The sequence below is a fragment of the Gambusia affinis genome, linkage group LG02 (assembly GCF_019740435.1).
Source record: "Gambusia affinis linkage group LG02, SWU_Gaff_1.0, whole genome shotgun sequence".
NCBI lineage: Eukaryota > Metazoa > Chordata > Actinopteri > Cyprinodontiformes > Poeciliidae > Gambusia > Gambusia affinis.
In genome coordinates this window covers 21,139,163-21,160,271 of record NC_057869.1, presented here as the reverse complement: position 1 = coordinate 21,160,271, position 21,109 = coordinate 21,139,163, and the positions used below count along the sequence as shown (strand labels likewise).

Here is a 21,109-nt window from a genome sequence, read left to right as displayed (position 1 = left end):
TATACAGTTTACCATATTGACTAAAATTTCAGTTTATTTTTTTCTTCACATCAACTCCAGAAAACATGGGATAACTGTAAATCCATAGAAATTTGACCATTATGGTTCTAGAACAACTGAAGCCATTCAACTTGACCTTTTATGGCAGTATGAATCTCAAAAAAGTCAAATGTTTTGTTTTTTGATGTCAAAATACAATGAGGTTAAAGTTCCTCATTTGGATCCTTCCTTTTAATTTTTTGTATATTAACGTTATTTGGAGATTGAGTACTTTCATTTAAAATATATTGGTTTGAGACCCCCAATCTCAAACCCTGTTTGAGATCTTATTTGTATGATTTGGGAAAATGTACAACATGAGTGGATACCTATTAAAGAACTAATATTTTTTGTTGTATGCTTGTAATTTGTTGCAAAGGCTTTTTTAAAATCTCGGGTGGAATTGGAGTCTACAAGGCCATGGTGTATTTGTTTGCCGACACTGAAAATAGTTGACCTTCCATAACTGGCCATGGTTCTTCGTTGCAAAATCAGTGGTTTTGTTCCTAGATGAAAAATATGTTTGAAAATTGCTCAACTCCAGGTTTTCACAGTATTGCAATTTCAACCTTGATACGACTCTTCTGAAAAATGCAATACTTGATGCCATTTTCAGTGCTACAAGGAGAAAAATGTGAAATAAAGGACTGAGATATACTAAATGAGAGCTTATTCAGACTTTGTAGCATATACCATTCTTTTTCAGTTTTGACATTTCTGTCACTTGATTAGTACTTTCTGGAGTTAAAATGATAATGAGAGACCAGGTACAGGTTGATTTCAGGGAACACCAGAGCAGTATTAAGAAAGGGCTCTTATTTGGTAAATCAGATCTCACTCATTACAGGGATAGACATGTAATTTATCTAATTTGCAGGGAGATGGCACCCCAGAAAACATGAGTTTTACCCATTATGAGCTGAGCAATAGTGTTGGAATATAATAAAAATAGCCTTTATTGTTCCACAGAGATGAGTTTAGGTGTTGAGATATATAGGTTCACAGAAAAGATAAAAAAACCCAAAACGTTACAAATGTATATATATATATATATATATATATATATAACTAAATGAGCAACAACATAGGCGATTGCTCTTATTAATGCATAAGATACATATCCATCCATTGCGAGTCCAACATTAACTATAAAATAGTCAATTTGTGTAGTTTTATATATTTGTGATTTTAAGCAGAAAGTCACTTAAGGTAAAAGGATTACCAATTTTAATTTTGTAAATTCTTTACCTTAATCAATTCTATACCTTTTCTTTATCCGTGCAAAGTATACTGGCATGGTGATCTTTCAGTGATACCTAAATTTGGTTTTCTGTGTGTATGTCTGGGTGTATGTGTCAAAACCAGGCCAGTTCCAGTAAGGCGCTTCCTCTGATTAGAAAGCCGCTGTGATAAGATGAAGTGGTAGTGTGAGTGGAAAGGGCCGAGGACGAAGGGAGGAGATTTGTGTGTGTGCGTGCGCGTGCGTAGGCAGGGGTGGGGGATGGTTGGGAGGTTGAATTTGAGGTGTTACTCGCTTGTCTCTGAGGCCCGTCTGTCATGTACAGCATCAGTCATGCTCTTTCACAGCAGTTTTATTTCATCCACCACTCCCTTTAGTGCTTTGATGGCAGAATTCACTGATACTGCCTTGTGGGAAGGACGGCTGTTTGGGAAGCGGGTGTGTGCGCTTTGTTACACATTGTCAAGTGCCTTTAAACTGTGACAGAGATAAAAATCAAAACCAAACAGCAAAATTACCACAAGTGAGAAGTCTAGATAACTTTTTAAAGAAAAAAAAAACATACAGCATTGAATCCTCAGCTGATCTAGCCACTAAACATTCCTTTACTTTTCCTAAGAAAATTTTAAATCTTCTCCTTTCTCGTTTAACTATCAGTGTTTTTGACGGGAACATTTATAAACATGCTTAGTTTGATTTTGTGGGGATGCACAGTTGTGCAGTTGGTGGATTATTTTAATGTTTCCCAGTGTGGGAGTAGACAATTAATGTTCCTTAAGTGAAGTGCAGTAAGTGGCTGTAGTCTTTATGTTCTTTAAAATTTTTACCTATTCCAACCCCTGAGCTGACATTAATCACAGGAGTGGGCATAACTTAAATTAGGGCGTGACCTAAAATATTTTAAGAAGTTCTGAATGCTGATGCAGCAGTAATAGACCAATTTAGATGCATTATGTTACTGTTGTGTCTCTAGCAGACAGCTTTAGCTTCACTTTTACTGATTCCTGCTTGCTCATTCTAATTGGTTTTAGTCAGAGACTCAGGAACCTTCCTTTCCTGGAAAGGAATGCACATCCATCATTACTTCTCTCTACCTTCTTATATCTTTCCTGTAAGTGCTGCTTCTTTCCTGCTTTTGCCAAACGTCTTTTCTGACAGATTCCCCACTGCTCAGCTCTCACAAGTGTATCCTTATCTTCCCATACTTCCCGGGTGATGGCGCAATCTGATAATCGCAAGTATCTGCACTCTCTTTGATTGATTAACCAGTGACCTTCGACCTCCAGCAGGACACGTTAATTGGCTGATATATAATGAGTGGATTTCCCTGAAGAGGACCCGTTCTGAAGCCAGGGAGGTTGGGGGGTGTTGTTGGAAAGGGGCAATCTAATTAGGCAATTTAACTGATAACAGCTGGGGTGATGTGGACTGAGTGTATGTGGGTGATGCGATTTGTATCTTCTCAGTATCTCTTACACCATACGAATGGATGCAGTACAGTTCCACATTTTGTCACATCACTTCCACTAATGCCAATACATTTCTCTGTGAATGTACCTTGCAGGCCAAAACAAAAGGGGCATGGTTGTGATGATAAGAAAAAAAAAAAAGTTTTCAGATCTCCTGACAATACGCTTGAATTAGTTCATAACTTTGCTCACCTTTGGACTAAAATTTATGCCTCTGCAAGTTAACTGAGGCTTCAACAGACAGGATAAAGTCCTTGAACAGCAACTTTCAAGGCTTGCATCATATTCTCAACTTGATATGAGTTTTTACTGCACCTCTCTAAACTCTTCTATTGTATTTCTGACTGTGTTACCCTGCTGGAAGGTGAACCTACACCCCAGTATTTAAATGCTTTTCTTCTCTGTTAAGAATTATTTATAGGATTATCATGTTACTTGGAAGAAAATAAATCAATTTAGGTCTCTCCTGACCAGTGTGTCCTCTTCCATAAATTTGCTGGTTTCTCTCCATGGCCTCTTGTAAACTATAAACGTGACTTTCTTATTTAGCAATAGCTTTCTTCTATGGAGCTCCATTCCATAGAAGCCACATTTATATGGCACACTACAAATACTTATTCCATCCTCAGATTGTACATCGCTAGCTGTGAGTTTCTGCAGCTCCTCCAGACTACTAATGACTGATGGTTTACTCTCTGTCTAATGCATTTCCAGCCTGACTGGTTCCTCTACTGTTCCATTTTTTTTTCTATTCAGCATTTTTTGACTCAACATTTACAATATTGATTTATAATCTAAACAATCTTTAAACTTCTTTAAATGTCCATTTGTGACCTGACTGGTGCATTCCAGCTGTAATGTACAATATGAAATCTCTATACCTTTTACAAAACACTGTCGCATCGGAACTGGTTTTAAGTGACTTCTGAAGGCAGTTGCTTGATCTGAAATTTTGTTAGGGGTATTTGAGTAAAAGGGGAATTCCACAAAATTCTGTGTTGGTCTGTCATGTAAAATCATAATAAAATACAATGAAATTTGCCTTTCTGACAAATGTAAATGTTTAAGGGGTCTGCATACTTTTACAATCGGCTGTATATCTATGAAGCAGAGAGATTAAAAGTACATTTCAGAAATATTTATTGTGTGCGAGGTTAAATGAGGTTTCACCAGGCTTCAAGTTTTTAAAATCAGACTGTTACAGCATCTTAAAGAAGTAAGCAGACGTCTGTCTACACACTGCATTAAAAAGCTCAATAGCACCAAATACAAGATTATATTTCTCTGAGTTAATAATTTAGTTCTTCGTGAATTTATTATTTAATTTAGGTTGTAAGTCTTAAGATTTTGTTATGATTCACTTTCATGTTTTCCTGAGCAAGAGCTGTCTCCCCTTAAATTTATCAAGAGATTGAAAGGCAATTCAGCCTGCATCGTTGCATGTTAAGCTCACAGGAGAACTAGGAATGTGAGGGAAGTTATGTTTGGTATCGTATAGGAAGAACATGCAGTGTTTGCTTCCCTTCGTGTCTCATTAGACACATGAAGGGACAGATGTATTGCAAAATCATTATTTAACCTTGTAAACCAATATGTTTTCATTAATCTTTTTTCTTTTTCTGTGATTAAGGTATGCATACATTGGTGCACCATTAAAAACAGATGTAATTTCTTGCTTTGTACTTACAATTTCTAACAAAGTTTATTCTTAAAAATCTTGTGGAGAAAAGTTGTACCCCAAAAATGCTAATTTTGAACTTGTTTTGGTTTCACTGTAGCAATGGGCTCAATTTTTTTATGTTTGGGAGTAATTTTCTGCAGCTTTACAGGCTTATTAAATCCTTTTTATTTTTTACCAAATCTTTCAGTAAACTTTGCAAAATTAATTTTCAGTGCTGTCCAAATACTAGCTGTCTTTAAATATATGTTTCAACTGCAACTTTTGTAAGTATCTTTCTATTTCCTAATGTTTGCTGCGGTTCTTTGGTAATTGGCCATCAGAAACTACTTTATTTCAAATTTATATGCCAAAGTAGTTATCACCTTACCGTAGTGTCTGTATTTCATGCTGCAATCTTATGATGCATTTTTATCTCTTCATTCCTTCTGCTCTTTGCTTCATATCGCACTTTTTCTTTTATTGTTCTGCTTCGACATCTCTCTTTCCCGCTCACACAAAGATTGTGAGGAGAATGTAGTCACAGAGGAGCCACGTAAGTCTAAGTAATCGCTCAGTGTGTGGTTTGTTTTTTTTTGTGCATGATGAGCTGTGCTGTAAGTGTACATGTTTGTGCTCATGCTACTAGTCTCCATCATGTGGGCGCTCCAAGTATCCCTCTTCACTTTTTAATTGGTTACAGGATCCCTTAAAAGAAAACAAGACAACATGGAACAACAGGCATACCTTTTCCTGTGGATTAACCCCTGTGTTCCTAGACGCTGTTCCCCTCTTTTATATCCCGCTATCCACTCCTCTCTTCTCAGCACACACACTTGATGATAACAGCACCAGACAATTACCTGGCATACTTGGTTGCATATTTGGTTCTTTTAATCTGGTGTCTTAGGTAATTAAAAACATCCAGGACTTACTTCTTGTAAGCGCGACTTAAGAGGGTTCTTTTTTTGTATTTGCTCAAATCTGAATTTTACACTTCCTGGTCAATAGAGAGATACTACCACATTTAATTTACATGTAAGAGCCCTCCCTTCTCAAAAGAAACATCCATAACCTATTAAACCCCAACAAATGCAGCAAGGAAATTCTCATATCCTATTAACTATTAAACAAATTGATGGACATCAGTTTATCTCTGACCAAAGTATTATTGAAACTTAGATTCCAGAGGTGTAAGTGGTAGCAGGCGAAGCAGTAGACAAATCATAAGGGAATGAAATCAAGGGTCACTTCATTTGATCAATGCCCTAAATGTATATCCAGACCAGTACTTTCTTCTATGACTTTTTCATTGCAGAGTCCAGATTGAACCTTTGAGTTGTGCTGTAATTTCAAGCTGAGTGAAAACATCAGCTGTACTGGGAAAAATAAACGGTTGTTGTTTAAAAGCATGCAGTCAGTCAAACTCCCTGAATCCTATAAGGCACAAGAGGAAAAATGAAAAGATATCAAAGAAACTTCAAAGTGATTTAAACATGTTTTATTCTCAATTATGTTCATAGTCTTCCAATTTTTTTTTTCCCAAAAATTAACGCTAAGTGGTTTCATTGTTGTGCATTGTACTGTGCCTGCTACTAGTTTAGTATATTTTCCTTTTTTTTCAATTATAAATCATAATCAAATTGATTTCTGAAACTGAAAAATATTTCATGTTTATTGCTCACCAAAGTAAAAAAAATAAATAAAAGCATTTCACTTATTTTTCTTGGTTGCAGTATACCAAATAATGATTTTAAAATTCAAATGCATACCAAATTGTGATTTAAGTGTACTGTTACATCACTTGTTTTTTTTTATTTAAGTAACTTAATCATTTACATTAATTCCAACTTAATACAAAATGGCATGACAGGACACTGCTATGCCTAGATGGCAAAGAAATCCATCCAGTCGTTCAGTTCCATGTCAATTTAATACCAGCAGTTCCCAGTCCTATTGACAGGTGACATTGAGTTGTCTACTTGTTTTGATTGTAATGTTATGTGTCTTGTGTCCTGGTATAAACAGATGCAATCCACCCTCCTTGCTCCTAATAATTAAAACAGTTTTAACAATACAATCTAACTTAAATGTGATGCTTTTATATCTCATCACAGTTTTTTTAGTACCTTGTCATATCAATATTATTCCATCACATTTCCCCAATACATCTTCCTCATGACTCTTAAAAGGTAACCTTTTTTGTTGTTATGTAGCCTTGGAAATTAAAATTTAGTATGTTTTCAAGAGGTGATATTCTCATTTGCATCTCATTTTTCTTTTTATGTCTTGGTCTTTGTGGATCTAGACAATACCAACCAGGATACCCTCTAGTATCAACTTATTCCCCTACTGTTACATCCATATTTTTGCTTTCAGTAACATTTTTGTATTTTTTCTTCATCAGCTAAAAAGGAGGAAGAGGATCTTGAGAATAAAAAATCCATAAAGAAGAGGATTAAAGAGCTCAAGGTGCTCGATCCCAAGATTGCACAAAATCTCTGTAAGTATCCTTTTCCTTTCAGGCCACTTCTCCCTTGATTTACATTTATACGAGCCTTCAAAACTACAAGTGTAGAAGGCCGTTTGGATGCTCTTATCCCTCTTTGATTCTTTTTGTACTTTTGAATTTTTCTGTAATTTTAAATAACTTAGCAGGGAATGGGTTACTCAATCATTTATACAGGTTTAAAATATAAAATAAAGAACAGGAAAAGCTAAGGTACACTCAGCACTTAACTGACATAAGCTTAAGCAAGTGTCACAACTTGTAAATGCTCTTCAAAGGCATATAAAAGTGCCTTGATTTTGTGCAGTTCTTCATGTCGAAGAGATTTTTGAGTTTTTGTCACTTTTTGTGTATTAGTCACTTGAGTGCACATCTGTTTATTTATGCAAGTGCAAAAATATAGTTGCAGTATATCTGCCTAAAAATGTTTAGTAAAAACAGAGGTTTTATTTTTTCCCTTTCAACTGCAATCTTTTAAGTGCATTTCAGACTATTATAGGTACGTACCCAGAAGACAAAGCAGAAGAAATCTCACTGCTGCAGATGAATCACTGAAAACGACCCTGGATCCTCTCTAATTTCCCCACTTGATTCTGAATGAAACAATAAATAGAGAATCTCAAACAAAATGTCTGAAAAGACATATTGTATATGATCTTTTTATATATTTCATATAAAAACGTTTTACCAAAGAGATCCTTTAACCAGTCTTTATCTGTTTTACTGGTGTATTTTATTGGTGTAACAGCACCTGGAATAGTAAGGTTTAATATCACTTCTATACAGATGTTATTGTCTCTAAAACGGCTAGAGTTCACTTTAAATACAGGTGATTAGATCTTTGTCTAAAGACTGCATGCTAAGAAACTCTTAACTAGGTAGGTTTGGAGTTAGGAGAAAGCTTTTCTGGTAATCTGTTCTTACTTACCAGAATAGTTTTTTTGCAGCTTACACTGCTGCAAAGAACTGTTTTTAGTATTTCAGTATTATAATGCTGGCAAGAGTGTATTAAAAATGACTCCAGGTCAATTAGTGCTTTAGTCATTTAGTACTCCCATTTCCTACCCACACATTGTTTTTGTTTTTTTCATTGATTCCTTCATTCACTTTATTCTTCTAAATACACTATCCAAGTATTATGTATGAATTTATTTCTCTTGGTGCTGAAGGATTGTGAATGAATTTAGTCAATAATTAACCATAGCCATAATCTAAATAACCATAAAAATGGCCAATTCTGTAATTTTGTGTATGATTTCATTTAAATGCTAATTTTCTCAAGATTTTATGCTATGCCCATATTTCCACTGACTATAGTTCAGATTGCCAATGGGAGCCATCTGACTCTGGCGAAGAGAATTTGAGTCAATTATCAGTGATAAGTAAATAAATAGTAGATTATCAATAATTAAGCTAATAACTAAAATATTAGTTTTCAAAAATATTAACTTTACTGATATTGAAGTATTTGCAGTAGTCCAGCTACAGGTCAGGTACGTCGTGTTCCTCTGCGAGTCAGTTGTAAAAAATTAACTCTCTTCCTCTGTTCAAATTGCGAGCCCACTTTCAACTTCTTTAGATATAAATTGACTAGCGATTAGTGCTAATTTCCCCTTCTGGTTAGAAGGGTTAGTATAACATAATTAAAACAAAACACAAATAAATTTCAAATGTCCAAAGAAGAAAATTGCATCCTGAATCTGATGTCATTTCATTATTAAATGAAACTTTTTTTGTTTCATTTAATAATAAACTCACTAAATTATCCCCAGGAACAGATGCTCTTAACAGAAGTGCCCAAACTTTTGCCTTTTTTCTTATGCCTTTGGTGGTTGCCATAGCAGTTATTACAAGGCAGCACTTAATGTGAACCTGGCTGTTGATACTTATGACTCATCTCTTCATACAAAGCTAATTAACAATGTTAAGGATCCATTAAGGGAGGAAAAAAATGCTGTGGTGCATGATACCATAGATTTGTCTCCTTTTTCTTTCTCTCTCTATTTTCTCTCTCTCTGTGTCTCTCCGTCCTACTGTTTCTCTTTCCCTCTCTCTGTTTCTCTCTCTCTTACTTTTCCACACGCATATGCATTCACACATGTATGCTTGGCCCTTAAATGATCGTTTAAAAGCACCGGGCATTAATGGGGATCCTGCTGATCTCTTAAGCACTCTCGGATCTTTGCACCTCATTGGCTTATATGGAGGGGAGCTGTGACCTTTGTTTCATGTATTAAAAGAAAATGGGACTAATCAGCCCAGTAACAGTGATAAATCATGCAGTAGAAATTATAGAGCAGGAAAGGAAGAAAAAAAACGTGGAGAGTGGGCAGGTTTACAGTATGTTTTTCACCACAGTAGGCAAAGGGTTTAAAAGGCTTGACTGAAGTTGGTAATGAGTACGTGACTTAGTTGTTCTTTTTTATTGATTGAGTTGTGCTTCACTGTTAAGCTTTAATTAAATTCTTCCTAATGAATTGTAATTTTTTCCTCAAGTTCAAACAGTAGCTGATGTCTATGTTTTCTTTTTTATAATTCTTAGAGATAGAATAATTATTTATCCTGATATAAACCATTGCTCATCCCATTCCTTATCATGCAGGCAGTATTGAATATAGCCTAGATTTTTTAAATTAGACATTTCAAAATAGCTTTGTCTCATGGATGCATGCATTGATGCAGCTTTAATTGGATTTTTCTTTGCTTTCTACTTCATTTACTTAATGCGTTCTTTTAATGTGTGCTGGATTTCTTTTGTTTCCTACTACTTCATTCTTTTTTTGTTTCTATTGTTTCATTTCATACGCTGTTTCAAACTTGTCTAATAAAAAAACAGTTGTGAATCATTCCAATATGTGTAAAAATAATTTGTTTTCTTATTTTTTTCTCTGTCTCTAGCGATCTTCTTGGGTTCCTACCGCATGCCTTATCAGGAAATACGTCGCATGATAGTGGAGGTGGATGAGGATCAGCTCACTGAACCCATGATCCAGGTAGGACAGGCTTTGCATAAAGTTGCAAAAATGTTTGAAGCCTCAGCTTTTTATGCATCATGAGTGCAAGAATTTGTTGACCCGCCTACAGTAAATCTGGTCATACTCAACTGTGAGATGGAAAGAATATTGGAAAGTAACTCATCCAACAATATGCAACTACATACCTGAGGCTGGAATTGGATTTCTTGTGCTGCTCTTCTCCTACACAGCTACATAGGTTCATGCCCCAACTCTTGTCTGTTGTATTCATTAGTTGTCAAACTTAAAACACAGTGCAGCTTGAGGCTAAAATATGGGATAGCTCAAAATATGAAGTATACCCTGATTGTTCTGCCAGAGAATTAGGCCATAAATTAACTAATTGAAAACATGTTTTGGAAATTTTTACCATGGCTGATTAATATTATTCCTTATTTTGTTTTGCTTTACTATTTTACTTTGAACATGAGTTTTGATTGTCATGTGTATAAGACACTTTATTTCAATTACTGTACTTTTCCTCATCTATACTTAATCTATTAGTTTATCTTTCTGTCTTTCTCTTAGAAGTCTAATTAGGGGGAGTGAAATGGGTCACAATATCCACAGTTGTGTTGCAGTTTGCAGTCACGTTTCTGCGTTACGTTCATCTTTTGGGTTTTCCTTTTTTTAATGAACACTCCAGAAGTGCATGATTAGGAGATGATTCAGGAGATGATTATTCAACACTTGTGGACTTAAAAACAAGGCATATTTAGAGAGATGTCATGAAGTTGTTCTAAAACAGAAACAGGAATGAAGTTTGGCTTTTGATAAGCCATTATGAGTATTTCAGGTTAGGAATGAGTAATTTCTTATTTTTTTTTAATAGTAAATGATCTGAAAATGCTTTGAATTGTTTTTAATAAAGGTTCCTGCTCAGAACCTAAAATTATGTTTTAGCAGAAACATTTCTTTTATTTCAGTTCATGTTATGTATGCTGCTTTGTATGTTGAAAAACCTTTTTGTCAGCTCTGCATTAAGATATGTTGCTTCTGAAGTTTTAGCAGAAGAAAAAAGTAATTCATTCAGAGTTCTGAATATCTGAATTACATGTTAGAATTTCTGCGTCCTCCACAGTGGCAGAAGGTTGCTTATATTTAGCTGTGAAACATGGCTTTTGCCCTTTTTGACTTTTCACCCAGAGGCTGTTAAAAAGCTGTGGGATGTTGAAGCTGTTCTCTGGAATGTAGGTCAGTTTTGGACCAATCCAAAATATATTTTGTGTCTCAGTAAAATAGAATAAAGAGCATACGTGCATACATTTAAGCATTATTTTAATCTAATTTTTCATGGAATATCTAGTACGACATTATAATTTAGAACAAAATTACACAATAAGCAAAAAAAAAAAAAAAAAATCTCAAACAGGTTTATGAGATGGGTGACATAATGAAGCCCTAGATCTCCTTTGTGCCACCAGTAAAAGTTTCTTACCTGATGATCTCAGTCTACAGGAAGAGATCTTGGACAGACTGTGCGCCTTGTGGGAGAGTCGAGCCCATTCTCGTTACTATGCTGTGTGCTTGATTGCCAGCTTGTGCGTGTGGCTTGGTCGAAAGTCACTTGCACAGATTCTTTTTGTTCATGTAAATGCTACTTAGTCGTTCACAGTGCATAAATTTCCTCTCTCGATTTATGGGTTCAAGTTAAAACCTCCATATTATGTTTATGAGCTCAATGTGTGTGTGGGTGAAATGCATATTCATAACTTTTGAAGCTGATTAAACGCAGTGTTAATATAGAGATACTTCTCTATTAGAAGAAGCAAGTCTATTAACTGTCTTAAATAACGCTCCACAGACAAAGTAACAACTCAGGAATTTTTAGGTTTACAGAGAAAAATAAGCTTATGCTTCAAGGTGCTACTTGATTGTAGGTTGGCATACTGAGTCTTTCTGGGTCAATTAGGTTTTTAGCTGGGACTCAGTCTTTCACCAGGAAAAAGAATATAGGAACCTTCAGAAAATGTTTTAATTGCATTTCAAAAGGGAAGAATGTATAATTGAATAGTACCACACTTGGCTACTTCTATCATAAAGGTATGAGCAAAACAACACTGGAGCCTGACAGAGCAGCAGTTTCATTTTATACGCTGTTTATCAAATTAACTAATCTATAGGATGTACTTTTAAATCTCTTTGCATTTTTTATTTATTTATATATTTTTTTTTATTGTTACTGGTATATCTTGCTTATCACCACATTGGAAACTTATTTTATTATTCTTAAGTTACCATGTGAAAAACATGGGATGATAATTTTTATAAATGTTTTTTTCTTCTTCTTTGTTTAATTGGATTTTATTTAATTTATGCAACTAAGTAAAGGTTGTTAATATAAGATAATTTCAAAATATATGGGATAATTGAGGGGGAAAAAAAAGACTAAGAACTCTGTGCAAAACAGATTAAAAGACAGTTTGCTGAATTAACTTTTTAATTGGGTTTTTGGCTGACTATTTTTGTACCAAACACTGAGGTTAATGAAAGTCTCTAAAGGTTTTAGTGTTGCTGTCAAACGTGCAGACTGAGTAGTAACAAATATAAACAATCCTCAGCTACAGAGGTACACATTGAATAATTCATTTGATCAATTAATAGTCATTAAGGCAATTTCGGTTATAGCACATCAATAAAATAACTTTTAATAATAGACAAGCCTTTATTTGCTGTGAGGCAGCAGAACAATTTCTTTTTGTAAGACTGTAAATGTTGGGTGCACATTAGTAGTATTTATCAAAAGTGAACTGTAGCATATTTACTATAAGAATATGTAAAAAATAGCATTTTCTAGTCAAAACGGACAATGAACAATGCAATTTAGTAAAAGATTCTTAATTTGAATGGGAAGCTGAAAAATATACATTGCTCTTCAGCTTGACTGGTGGCATTCACTTTATTTAAAAAAAAAAATAAAAAATGAGATGACAATCCTCTACTTAGTGAAATGCTTTAAATTTGAAGCAAAGTTCAAATGTCAAAGCAATAATCAGTGTTTAACAAGACATCAAGTCCTTTTTTCTGAATTTAATCATGTCTGGTATCGTGTTTACTGCTGCTTTCATCTCTTTCATCTCTCTTTTTCACACTGTTTGCAGAACCTTGTAAAGCACCTCCCAGAGCAGGAACAGCTGAACACTTTGGCCAAGTACAAAAACGAGTACCCTAATTTGTCAGAGCCTGAGCAGTTCGGGGTTGTGGTGAGTACACTCATGCATGCACACACACACACGCATACACACAAAAAACTGTCAGCCCAACTCGGAGTAAATGGTCATTGCTTTAATCACATGCACAAGTAGAGCATACAATTTTTGCCTTTATAACATAAAGACAAAATGCAAAAACCCAGGCATTATGTTACACCATAGTATTTTTGATGATTCAGAACCTCTACTCTTTTCTTTTTCACATAGTGCAAATTAAATGTAGCGTGAACAGAATAGTTAAACAGAACATAACCGGCTGCACAGATATGGCAACCATGTTTGTTACTTCATTAATTTTATGGTAATCTAAACTTGTCCTGTATTTGCATTTCTTTCTCTGTCTCTATGAAAACACTAATACACGCACAGGCACACACTGAGTGCTTTCATGTGATTAACATAATTCAGGGCTTTTTAAAATTGTATCATTTTAAGAGGTAGGAAGAGAGCCAGGACACCTGTGGACTAATTTATGCACATTAAAGAGCAGCACTTGCTACCCTATTATGTCTGCCTCATTTTCTAAAGACGTTCCGAAGGAGGTTATTCAGATTTATTCTTAAAGTGTGTTGTGAGCTTTGTGGGTTTTGTTTTTTATAACAACTTAACTGGTGACAAAAACATGTGACAATCTACTTTATTACCAATGTTGGGACTTGAATAGAAAAGATATTAGGTTGATTGACTGGAGGGAGGAGATGAAGTGGTTAGAACACCTTCTATTGTAAACCTTGCAAAATTGAACCAGGTAAATCCTGTTTACCGTGTCTGTGTAGGCCCAAAGCAAGTTATGGTTTCACCTTAAAAAAAGCTATATTAAAAAATAACAATATGAATTTTACAGTCTGTATTTTCAGTACATTTCCCCTCACACTTTAATTGAGGTCTTCTGTATGTTTCGTTATGCCTATTCAGAGTAGCACATTGTCAAAATTGCTCTGCACAGTGCCATCTGAAACATATATCTTTCTGCAGAAAGTTTAAAATTGTAAATAATAAAAACTGCAACATGGTTTAGTGCCAAAAAGTCAACAATAGGTAAAACTCAGTTTCAATTTTCATTTCTTGCATCAAATTTCATGCATAATTTTGAGCTACTGATACAGCAGACTCCTGCATAAAATTCAAGTGCTTCTCAATAAACTAGAATACCATCGAAAAGGTAATTTATTCCAGTACTTCAGTTCAGATAGGGACACTTGCAAATTTATTCATACACAGTAGTATATTGCAAATGTTTATTTGTGTTAATATTGATGACTGGTTCACACCTAAGAAAAAACTAAAATTATTTTCTCTGAAATAATAACACTATAACACCAATAAAAACAGGATATTAATACAAACATATTATTCCATGCCCATTTTATGTTTAAAGAGTCACAGGGAACATTGGTGTCCAGTAGACTCCCTCCACAAGGATGACTAACACCCAGAGTTTATTGCTCAAGAAGCTTGATGTTTAATTAGGGCTACATGCAGGCATATTAACAGAAAATAAAGTGGAAGAAAAACATGTGGCTAAAAAACATTGCAGAAGCAGCATGCATTATTTCACCTTCAGGTTAGTTAAGCGGGGATTGATGAGGCACAGACTCTCTCTGGAGTCAGGACGTCAAAAAACACCAAACAGACCCATCAAGGTCATGAGACAACAACTGTACCCATCCATGTGTCAAACTTTTGAACCAGAGAAACCCATTTTTGGGTTTTCATTGTGTTTTCATGTTCTCAAAATTAACATAAAAAAAGAAAAGAAAAACAATATTGAAGCAAATTTTTATTAATGCATTTGTTTCACGAACCTCTAGAACTATGATTGCTTTATTTTAAAGTAATAAAAAACTATTGGCAAAAAAGTTAAAAATACAAGTTAGTGCAGAATCACTTGAAATATGACTTTGTAGACGTTTTTCTTTCTTTTTATGTGTGTGTAGAAATGTTGCAGGGTGCCCTCTGTATTCTCTGCCATGTAGCAATGATAAAGGATATTTACTGTTTCAATAGCTCAGAAGGGACAAACCACAAAGCAGTGTCAGATGAGAAGAGTAGTGCAATGGAAGGCTGGAAGTTATAAACCAACAGCCAAGGCTGATGATTATGTTGATTTCCAGGATGTTAATACCATTTGAGCACCTACAAAATCATTGTTCAGAATAATGTGAGATGTGTCCTAGAGATATAACGGAACGTGTATTCCAGATATTAACCACATTTCTATACAGTTCTAAGCTTTGCACTTCAAGGTTTTGAAATTAATTAAGTTCCATTTAAGAAATAAAAAGAAACAAACTCTTTGTTTACTGCTGAAAGAAGTACATTCCGGATCATAACTTTAAATCCCAAATATGTACCATTTTGTGATTCTCCTGTACTATGTTCTCCTAATGCAGGGGTGTCAAACTCCAGTCCTCGAGGGCCGCAGTCCTATAGTTTTTAGATGTGCCACAGGTACAAACCACTGGAATGAAATGGCTTAATTACCTCCACCTTGTGTAGACCAGTTCTCCAGAGCCTTAATTATTCTATTCAGGTGTGGTGCAGCAGAGGCACATCTAAAAGTTGCAGGACTGCGGCCCTCGAGGACTGGAGTTTGACACCCCTGTCCTAATGTGTTCTCTCAGATATTGAAAGTGCAGTTTTACACTCAAGCTTTTCTTAGAGAATATATAAAACTTGAATAAAGGGCTTATTATTCTACTTACAGCTGGTCTCCATTCATCTTCATTGTGGTGAAAGATACACTTATCTTCATTTGGATTTATCATACTGCTACCTTATGGCTAATTTGTTAATAACTAGGCCCAGGAGCACAGAAAGGTGCTGGTCTGATGGGCCAGGTGGTAGCACTCTGAACATGTCCTCTAACCTGCAGGGCGCAACAGAAATAAATGAGCGGTAGTCTGTCCCTGAAAGGAAACCAAAGGTTTAGCCTTTACCAGCTGTTCCTGGGCAGCTGATAATTGTTTTTCCTCTTATTAAAAGGTGGCCTAAATAAATTACTTTGTGCTGTGACAGACATCTTCATCTTTCACGTCTTGTCTACTGCAAATTTTAAGAATTTACCATTACGGTATCGCTCGTGATCTCTTAATTTGCAAATATTGAGTAAGAGTTCAAAGTTTTAATTATTTCAACAAAGTATGTACACTTCTCAATAAAAAGAGAAATAGTTATGGGCACTAATCCACAGGTTTCAGGATACTGTGGATGTGCAGCTGTTAACTGTTAATGACAGAATGGGAGAGAGAGAGAGTTTATTCCTAGTTGTACATTTCATTGCTTGCTTGAAATGACAATCTGTTAACTACAGACATTCAAAGAAAATAGAGAGCTGATAAAAATTATACAATTTTGTTTTTAGGGGAGCATGGCCTCATTAGGAGAAGCCAATGTTGATTTGTTATCTTGTTTAGACCATTTCAAAAAAAGAAAAGAAAAAACACAGCATGCACACACATTATGCACAGGGTGCAACATAAGAAGAACTTTGAGATAAAATGTTTTCTTTTTTTTGTTTGTTTGTTTTGTGTTTCTCTGTCGATGTTGTCTGTTATAACTCCATGTCTCTGAAGTGTTTACATTTCATGGTCCATATGTTGTTAGTTTTCATCCTAAAAAAAAAAAAAAAAAAAAAAAAATTCTGAAGATTGTGTCACTTGTTTTCAAAAGTTCTGTTTCTTGTTTTAAACCTATTCGCCTAAAGCTGCTCATGGTGTGATGGTGTTTGCTTTTTTTTTTCTTTTACTGATTATCTAATCTCAGACTCGTATTTATTCAATTATTCATCCAATCTCAGGATTCCATTTAGCTTCGCATTTGTTTCTTGTGTGATTTTATTCTTAATCTTGTTACATAGTTTTCTTTGTTTTGCTCTCTGCCCTTTTTTGTCTCCACACAAACGCATTCACACTCGCATACGCTCACGGAGTCACTTTCTAAAATAGTTATTTGATAAGATTGCAGTAGCTATAATTAAACCCTTGATGGGGGACATCAGACTGCACAGCCAGCTGTTGTTTAAACTAGACAATCGGAACCTGCATCCTGCTATCTCTAACACACGTACACAATCATCGTAGTGGCCAGGTCTTGGGCCCAATGCAATATTTTTCAATTTTCTCTAATTGTGTGAGAGTGGTAATCCAAGGCAGGCTATTGTATATTCCACCCCCTCCATTGCCTGGTCTATATGGACACTAACTCCACAATTAACTTACCAGACCTGGGACTAAAATCAAATCACTGCCAGCATCTATTACCACCGCCTAGCAACACTTTCCTGTATGCAGGTTGCATAAATGTGCGTTAAATTAGATCGGCTAAATGTAGAAAGTGGCAAAAATGTGATTGTAGATATTTTGAAGTCTGAGTATGTTTTCTGAAGTGGTTTTTGTTTTTTTTCCTGGTTTCCTTCAGATTTTCCGCATCCATTTTCTATTTATATTAATGCATGCATTTTCTTGTCACAGATGAGCAGCATGAAGCGACTCCGACCTCGCCTTAGCCACATCCTTTTTCGACTCCAGTTTGAGGAGCATGTAAACAACCTGCGACCAGATATCTTGGCAGTAAATGCAGCATGTGAAGAGGTCAGAAAGAGCCGTGCTTTTGGCCGCCTGCTGGAACTAGTGCTTCTGCTGGGAAATTACATGAATGCAGGTTCTCGAAATGCCCAGTCATATGGATTTGACCTCAGCTCCCTTTGCAAGGTAAACACTGACCTCTACATATATATATTTCACATTCACAGTTCTTTCTAACCCCATTGTCACTGGTTCAACATGAGGGACACTTGTTCAATAAAGCTCCTGATACTGCATATTGATTTTGTACAGCTGTGTTTGCAGGTGCACACCTGAAGTAGCAATAACAAAAGATTTGACAGACATGAAGTGAGCCTTATGTAAAATGGACTGCCTGGCTCCTCGTCTGGTCTGCAGCACACTTTATTCTAGTCTGTAATATGTTTAGAAAATCAGCTTTTGCTTTGGAAAGAAGTAAGACTACAAAAGAATCATGAATTGGTAAAAGGTAAAAGAAGGTTTATTTTTTTGTGTGTGTTTACAATTAGAAAATAGAAAAAAAAATTATGTCAACACAAATATTGTCAAGTAAACCAAACAGACTAATTAAATGGTAATTGGTCTGAAATTAAATGCCACTATTCACATTATACCGACCACTGACGGAACATTCACCCTTTTGCACTCAAAAGTGCGGAAACATTCATGGAATAATTTGCAGTTAATTAGGGAATTTCATAAGATAAGCGCCTAGCCCTGGGGCTCAATTGCCTCTTGAATCTAGCCCACAACTTTCTGATCGCAAAAGAACAACACAACCAACAAAGACCCGTCTTCCGCAAATGAGCACAACCAATCCAAAATGATTAATTAGCACAACCTAACTTCACCGATAAATAAGTTTCCTTCAGCTAAAAAAAAAGTTGCCACCAAGCAGCAAATAACAGGTTGAGGTCATGTTTTACTTAAACTATCTATTTTGAAGTCATGTAAATGTACATATTAATCATCATAGTTGCAACATTTAATTTCTGGTGTCATTTGGGTTAAGCCTTACTTTTGTCAATGCAAAAATTAATAAGCAGGAGAACAATTTGTGGGTTTTTTCTTACTTACAAATAGAAAAAGCAAAAATAACATTTCTATCCTTGCTGTAGGTTATTAGTTTATACAAACACTCTCTGCTGTATTGTACAGCTGAAAGTCATTTTGTGTATGCCTATCAGCTTTACTACACATCTGGAGGCAAAAAATGTATCTTCTTTTCAATACAGCTGAAGCTCAAGTTTCAAGTTTGGCCAAACCTTCACAATTGGATTTATGTTCAGGCCATTCTAATGCAGGATGTTAAGTTTAATCTATTGCATTCCATAGTTGTTCTGGTTGTATGATTAGGGGATCCAGGTGGAAGACGAACTGCTACCTCAGTCTCAAGTCTGTTGTAGATTTAACAATTTCTTCTTCCGTCCACCACAGAGTGTTTTGCATATGGGCCAAAAAAGTTACATTTTTCTCTCGTCTGATCCAAACACCCTCTCTAGTAAGGTGGCTGTATCCCCTTTACGACTAGCAGCAAACTGCAAAGGAAAATGGCTTTCTTTCAAAAATGATTTAGTCTTGTATATCTCTTCTATAATGGTATGCACAGCTCTTAGTATTTTGCTATTTTTGCAAGGCAGTGTTAGTGGAAGGATTGACTGTTGCTGCTGATTTGATTTTCATCTATTTCATCCCAGTCAGGCCTGCAAGACCACATAAACATACAAGGTTTGTGTACCAGTTGGCTTTTATCAAAACACATTAGAATAAAGGCCATGTTTAGTTTGTATTCTTCTGCCCACAATAGATAGCTGGGGCTGTCCGATCCCTCTGACACCATACACACCCTTCAGGGCTAACCAAGCGCTTCATGGATGAAGACATGGCCTATGGGTATACCTCTGTGATGAAGACTGAGCACCAAGTATCCCCTGTGTGATAGTGAGGACAAAAACAAGGTGTAATCTTTGGATGAGAAACTCCGGCAGTGGTTACATTAAAGCTGTTGGCACATGCGCTGCAGTTTCCACAGTAACAGCCACCGCAGCCATTTGTCACTGCCACCTCTTTGCCCTGTTAGACTTGGATGCTTATGCTCATATAAACACCAGCGCATTTGCCAAATGTGGATTCCTGCATATTTGATGGACTAGAAACATTAGCAGAACAATAACATAATCAATCAACAGAGGTTTATTTGTGGATTATGTTTTCCACTTAGTTTAACGCCACTGTTCCACTATGTCGATTTCTTTTCTTTTTTCATCATGCTGACACGTTGTCTGACCACGGTGAGTCGATGTCTCGGGCACAATATGTAGAGGAAGGCATCGCCTTCATGCCTCCCCCGGAGTTTGACAACTTAATACTGTGACACACTTCACAGCACAGGGAAATTGCACCCAGCCCAGCTGGAAAAAGAAAAAATGTTTACATTGTCATCTATGATTACCATCCATCTAAATTCAGAGAGGGACCTTTTGTGAGTGAGCCATTGAAGCTTTTAGGGAAGGAAGAAAAAGAGCAAGGAAAAACCGAAATGAAAAGAGAGATGAGAATGTTTGATTAGAGGAGATAATGCAAACATGATTAAACCCAGCGGGTTTGACTACACTGCTGTCTACCAATAGATCACCTAGAGAGATACACAGCAACACACTCCACAGGAGGGTTGCACAGCAGGGAGACTAAGAGGCATCTTGGAATTAGACTGTAAAAGAGCAATGATGGAAATTTATCAGAGAAATTGAAAAATTGTTGTGTGCGGTTGAGGGAGACACAGCGAGTGCAGGGGGGTCATCACATTGTGAAATTGTATCTGCTGCATAAGTATGAGATATAAAATCATCCGTTGCACTGTCAACACTTAACATCTATGACGCAGGCATCGAGACATGACTTTCTTTGTCTTATAACACCCAACAGATACTGCCATCTAATGCCGTGGGTGAAATTGCAGCGATACATGGCGAGTCTGACAACTTTTGTCTGCTGCAGCAGCCACATCTGCTGTGACAAGCTCTCACACTGTGATTTTCGTTTTTCTTTGGACAGAGAAGACAGAAACTAAAAAGAAGGCAATTTATACACATACATAGCAGTGACACATCAAAGGAAAACCTTGAATGCCAGACCCTTACGGTTTGGAAAATTCATTGCTCTATTATCCTCCGTTTTCCTATATCTTTATTCTTTTTTTCTTTTTTTTTTTTCTATGACAACCTGCTTTGTGTCCACTTATCCCCTTTGGGAAAGGGTCAGTGTAAATCAATATAAAATTCCTGAGTGATTTTTTTCTTTTGATGAAACTTTTCTGTCTTGAGCGAACTGGTCTCTTCCAGGATGACAGTGCCCCCATGATAGGTTACAAGGGGTCATGAAAAGATTTGATGACTATGAAAATA

General features: G+C 35.9%; 1 protein-coding gene across 4 annotated transcripts in view; it reads left to right on the top strand.

The window, feature by feature from the left end:
* LOC122820063 (protein diaphanous homolog 3-like) overlaps window positions 1-21,109 on the top strand; it is a 153,748-nt gene that overhangs the window by 50,063 nt on the left and 82,576 nt on the right. For all 4 annotated transcript variants that reach the window (XM_044097247.1, XM_044097243.1, XM_044097254.1 and 1 more), the window contains 4 exons: window positions 6,813-6,908; window positions 9,813-9,907; window positions 13,030-13,131; window positions 17,613-17,852. In XM_044097247.1, the coding sequence (XP_043953182.1) occupies window positions 6,813-6,908; window positions 9,813-9,907; window positions 13,030-13,131; window positions 17,613-17,852 (533 nt within the window). The remainder of the gene's footprint in view (window positions 1-6,812; window positions 6,909-9,812; window positions 9,908-13,029; window positions 13,132-17,612; window positions 17,853-21,109) is intronic.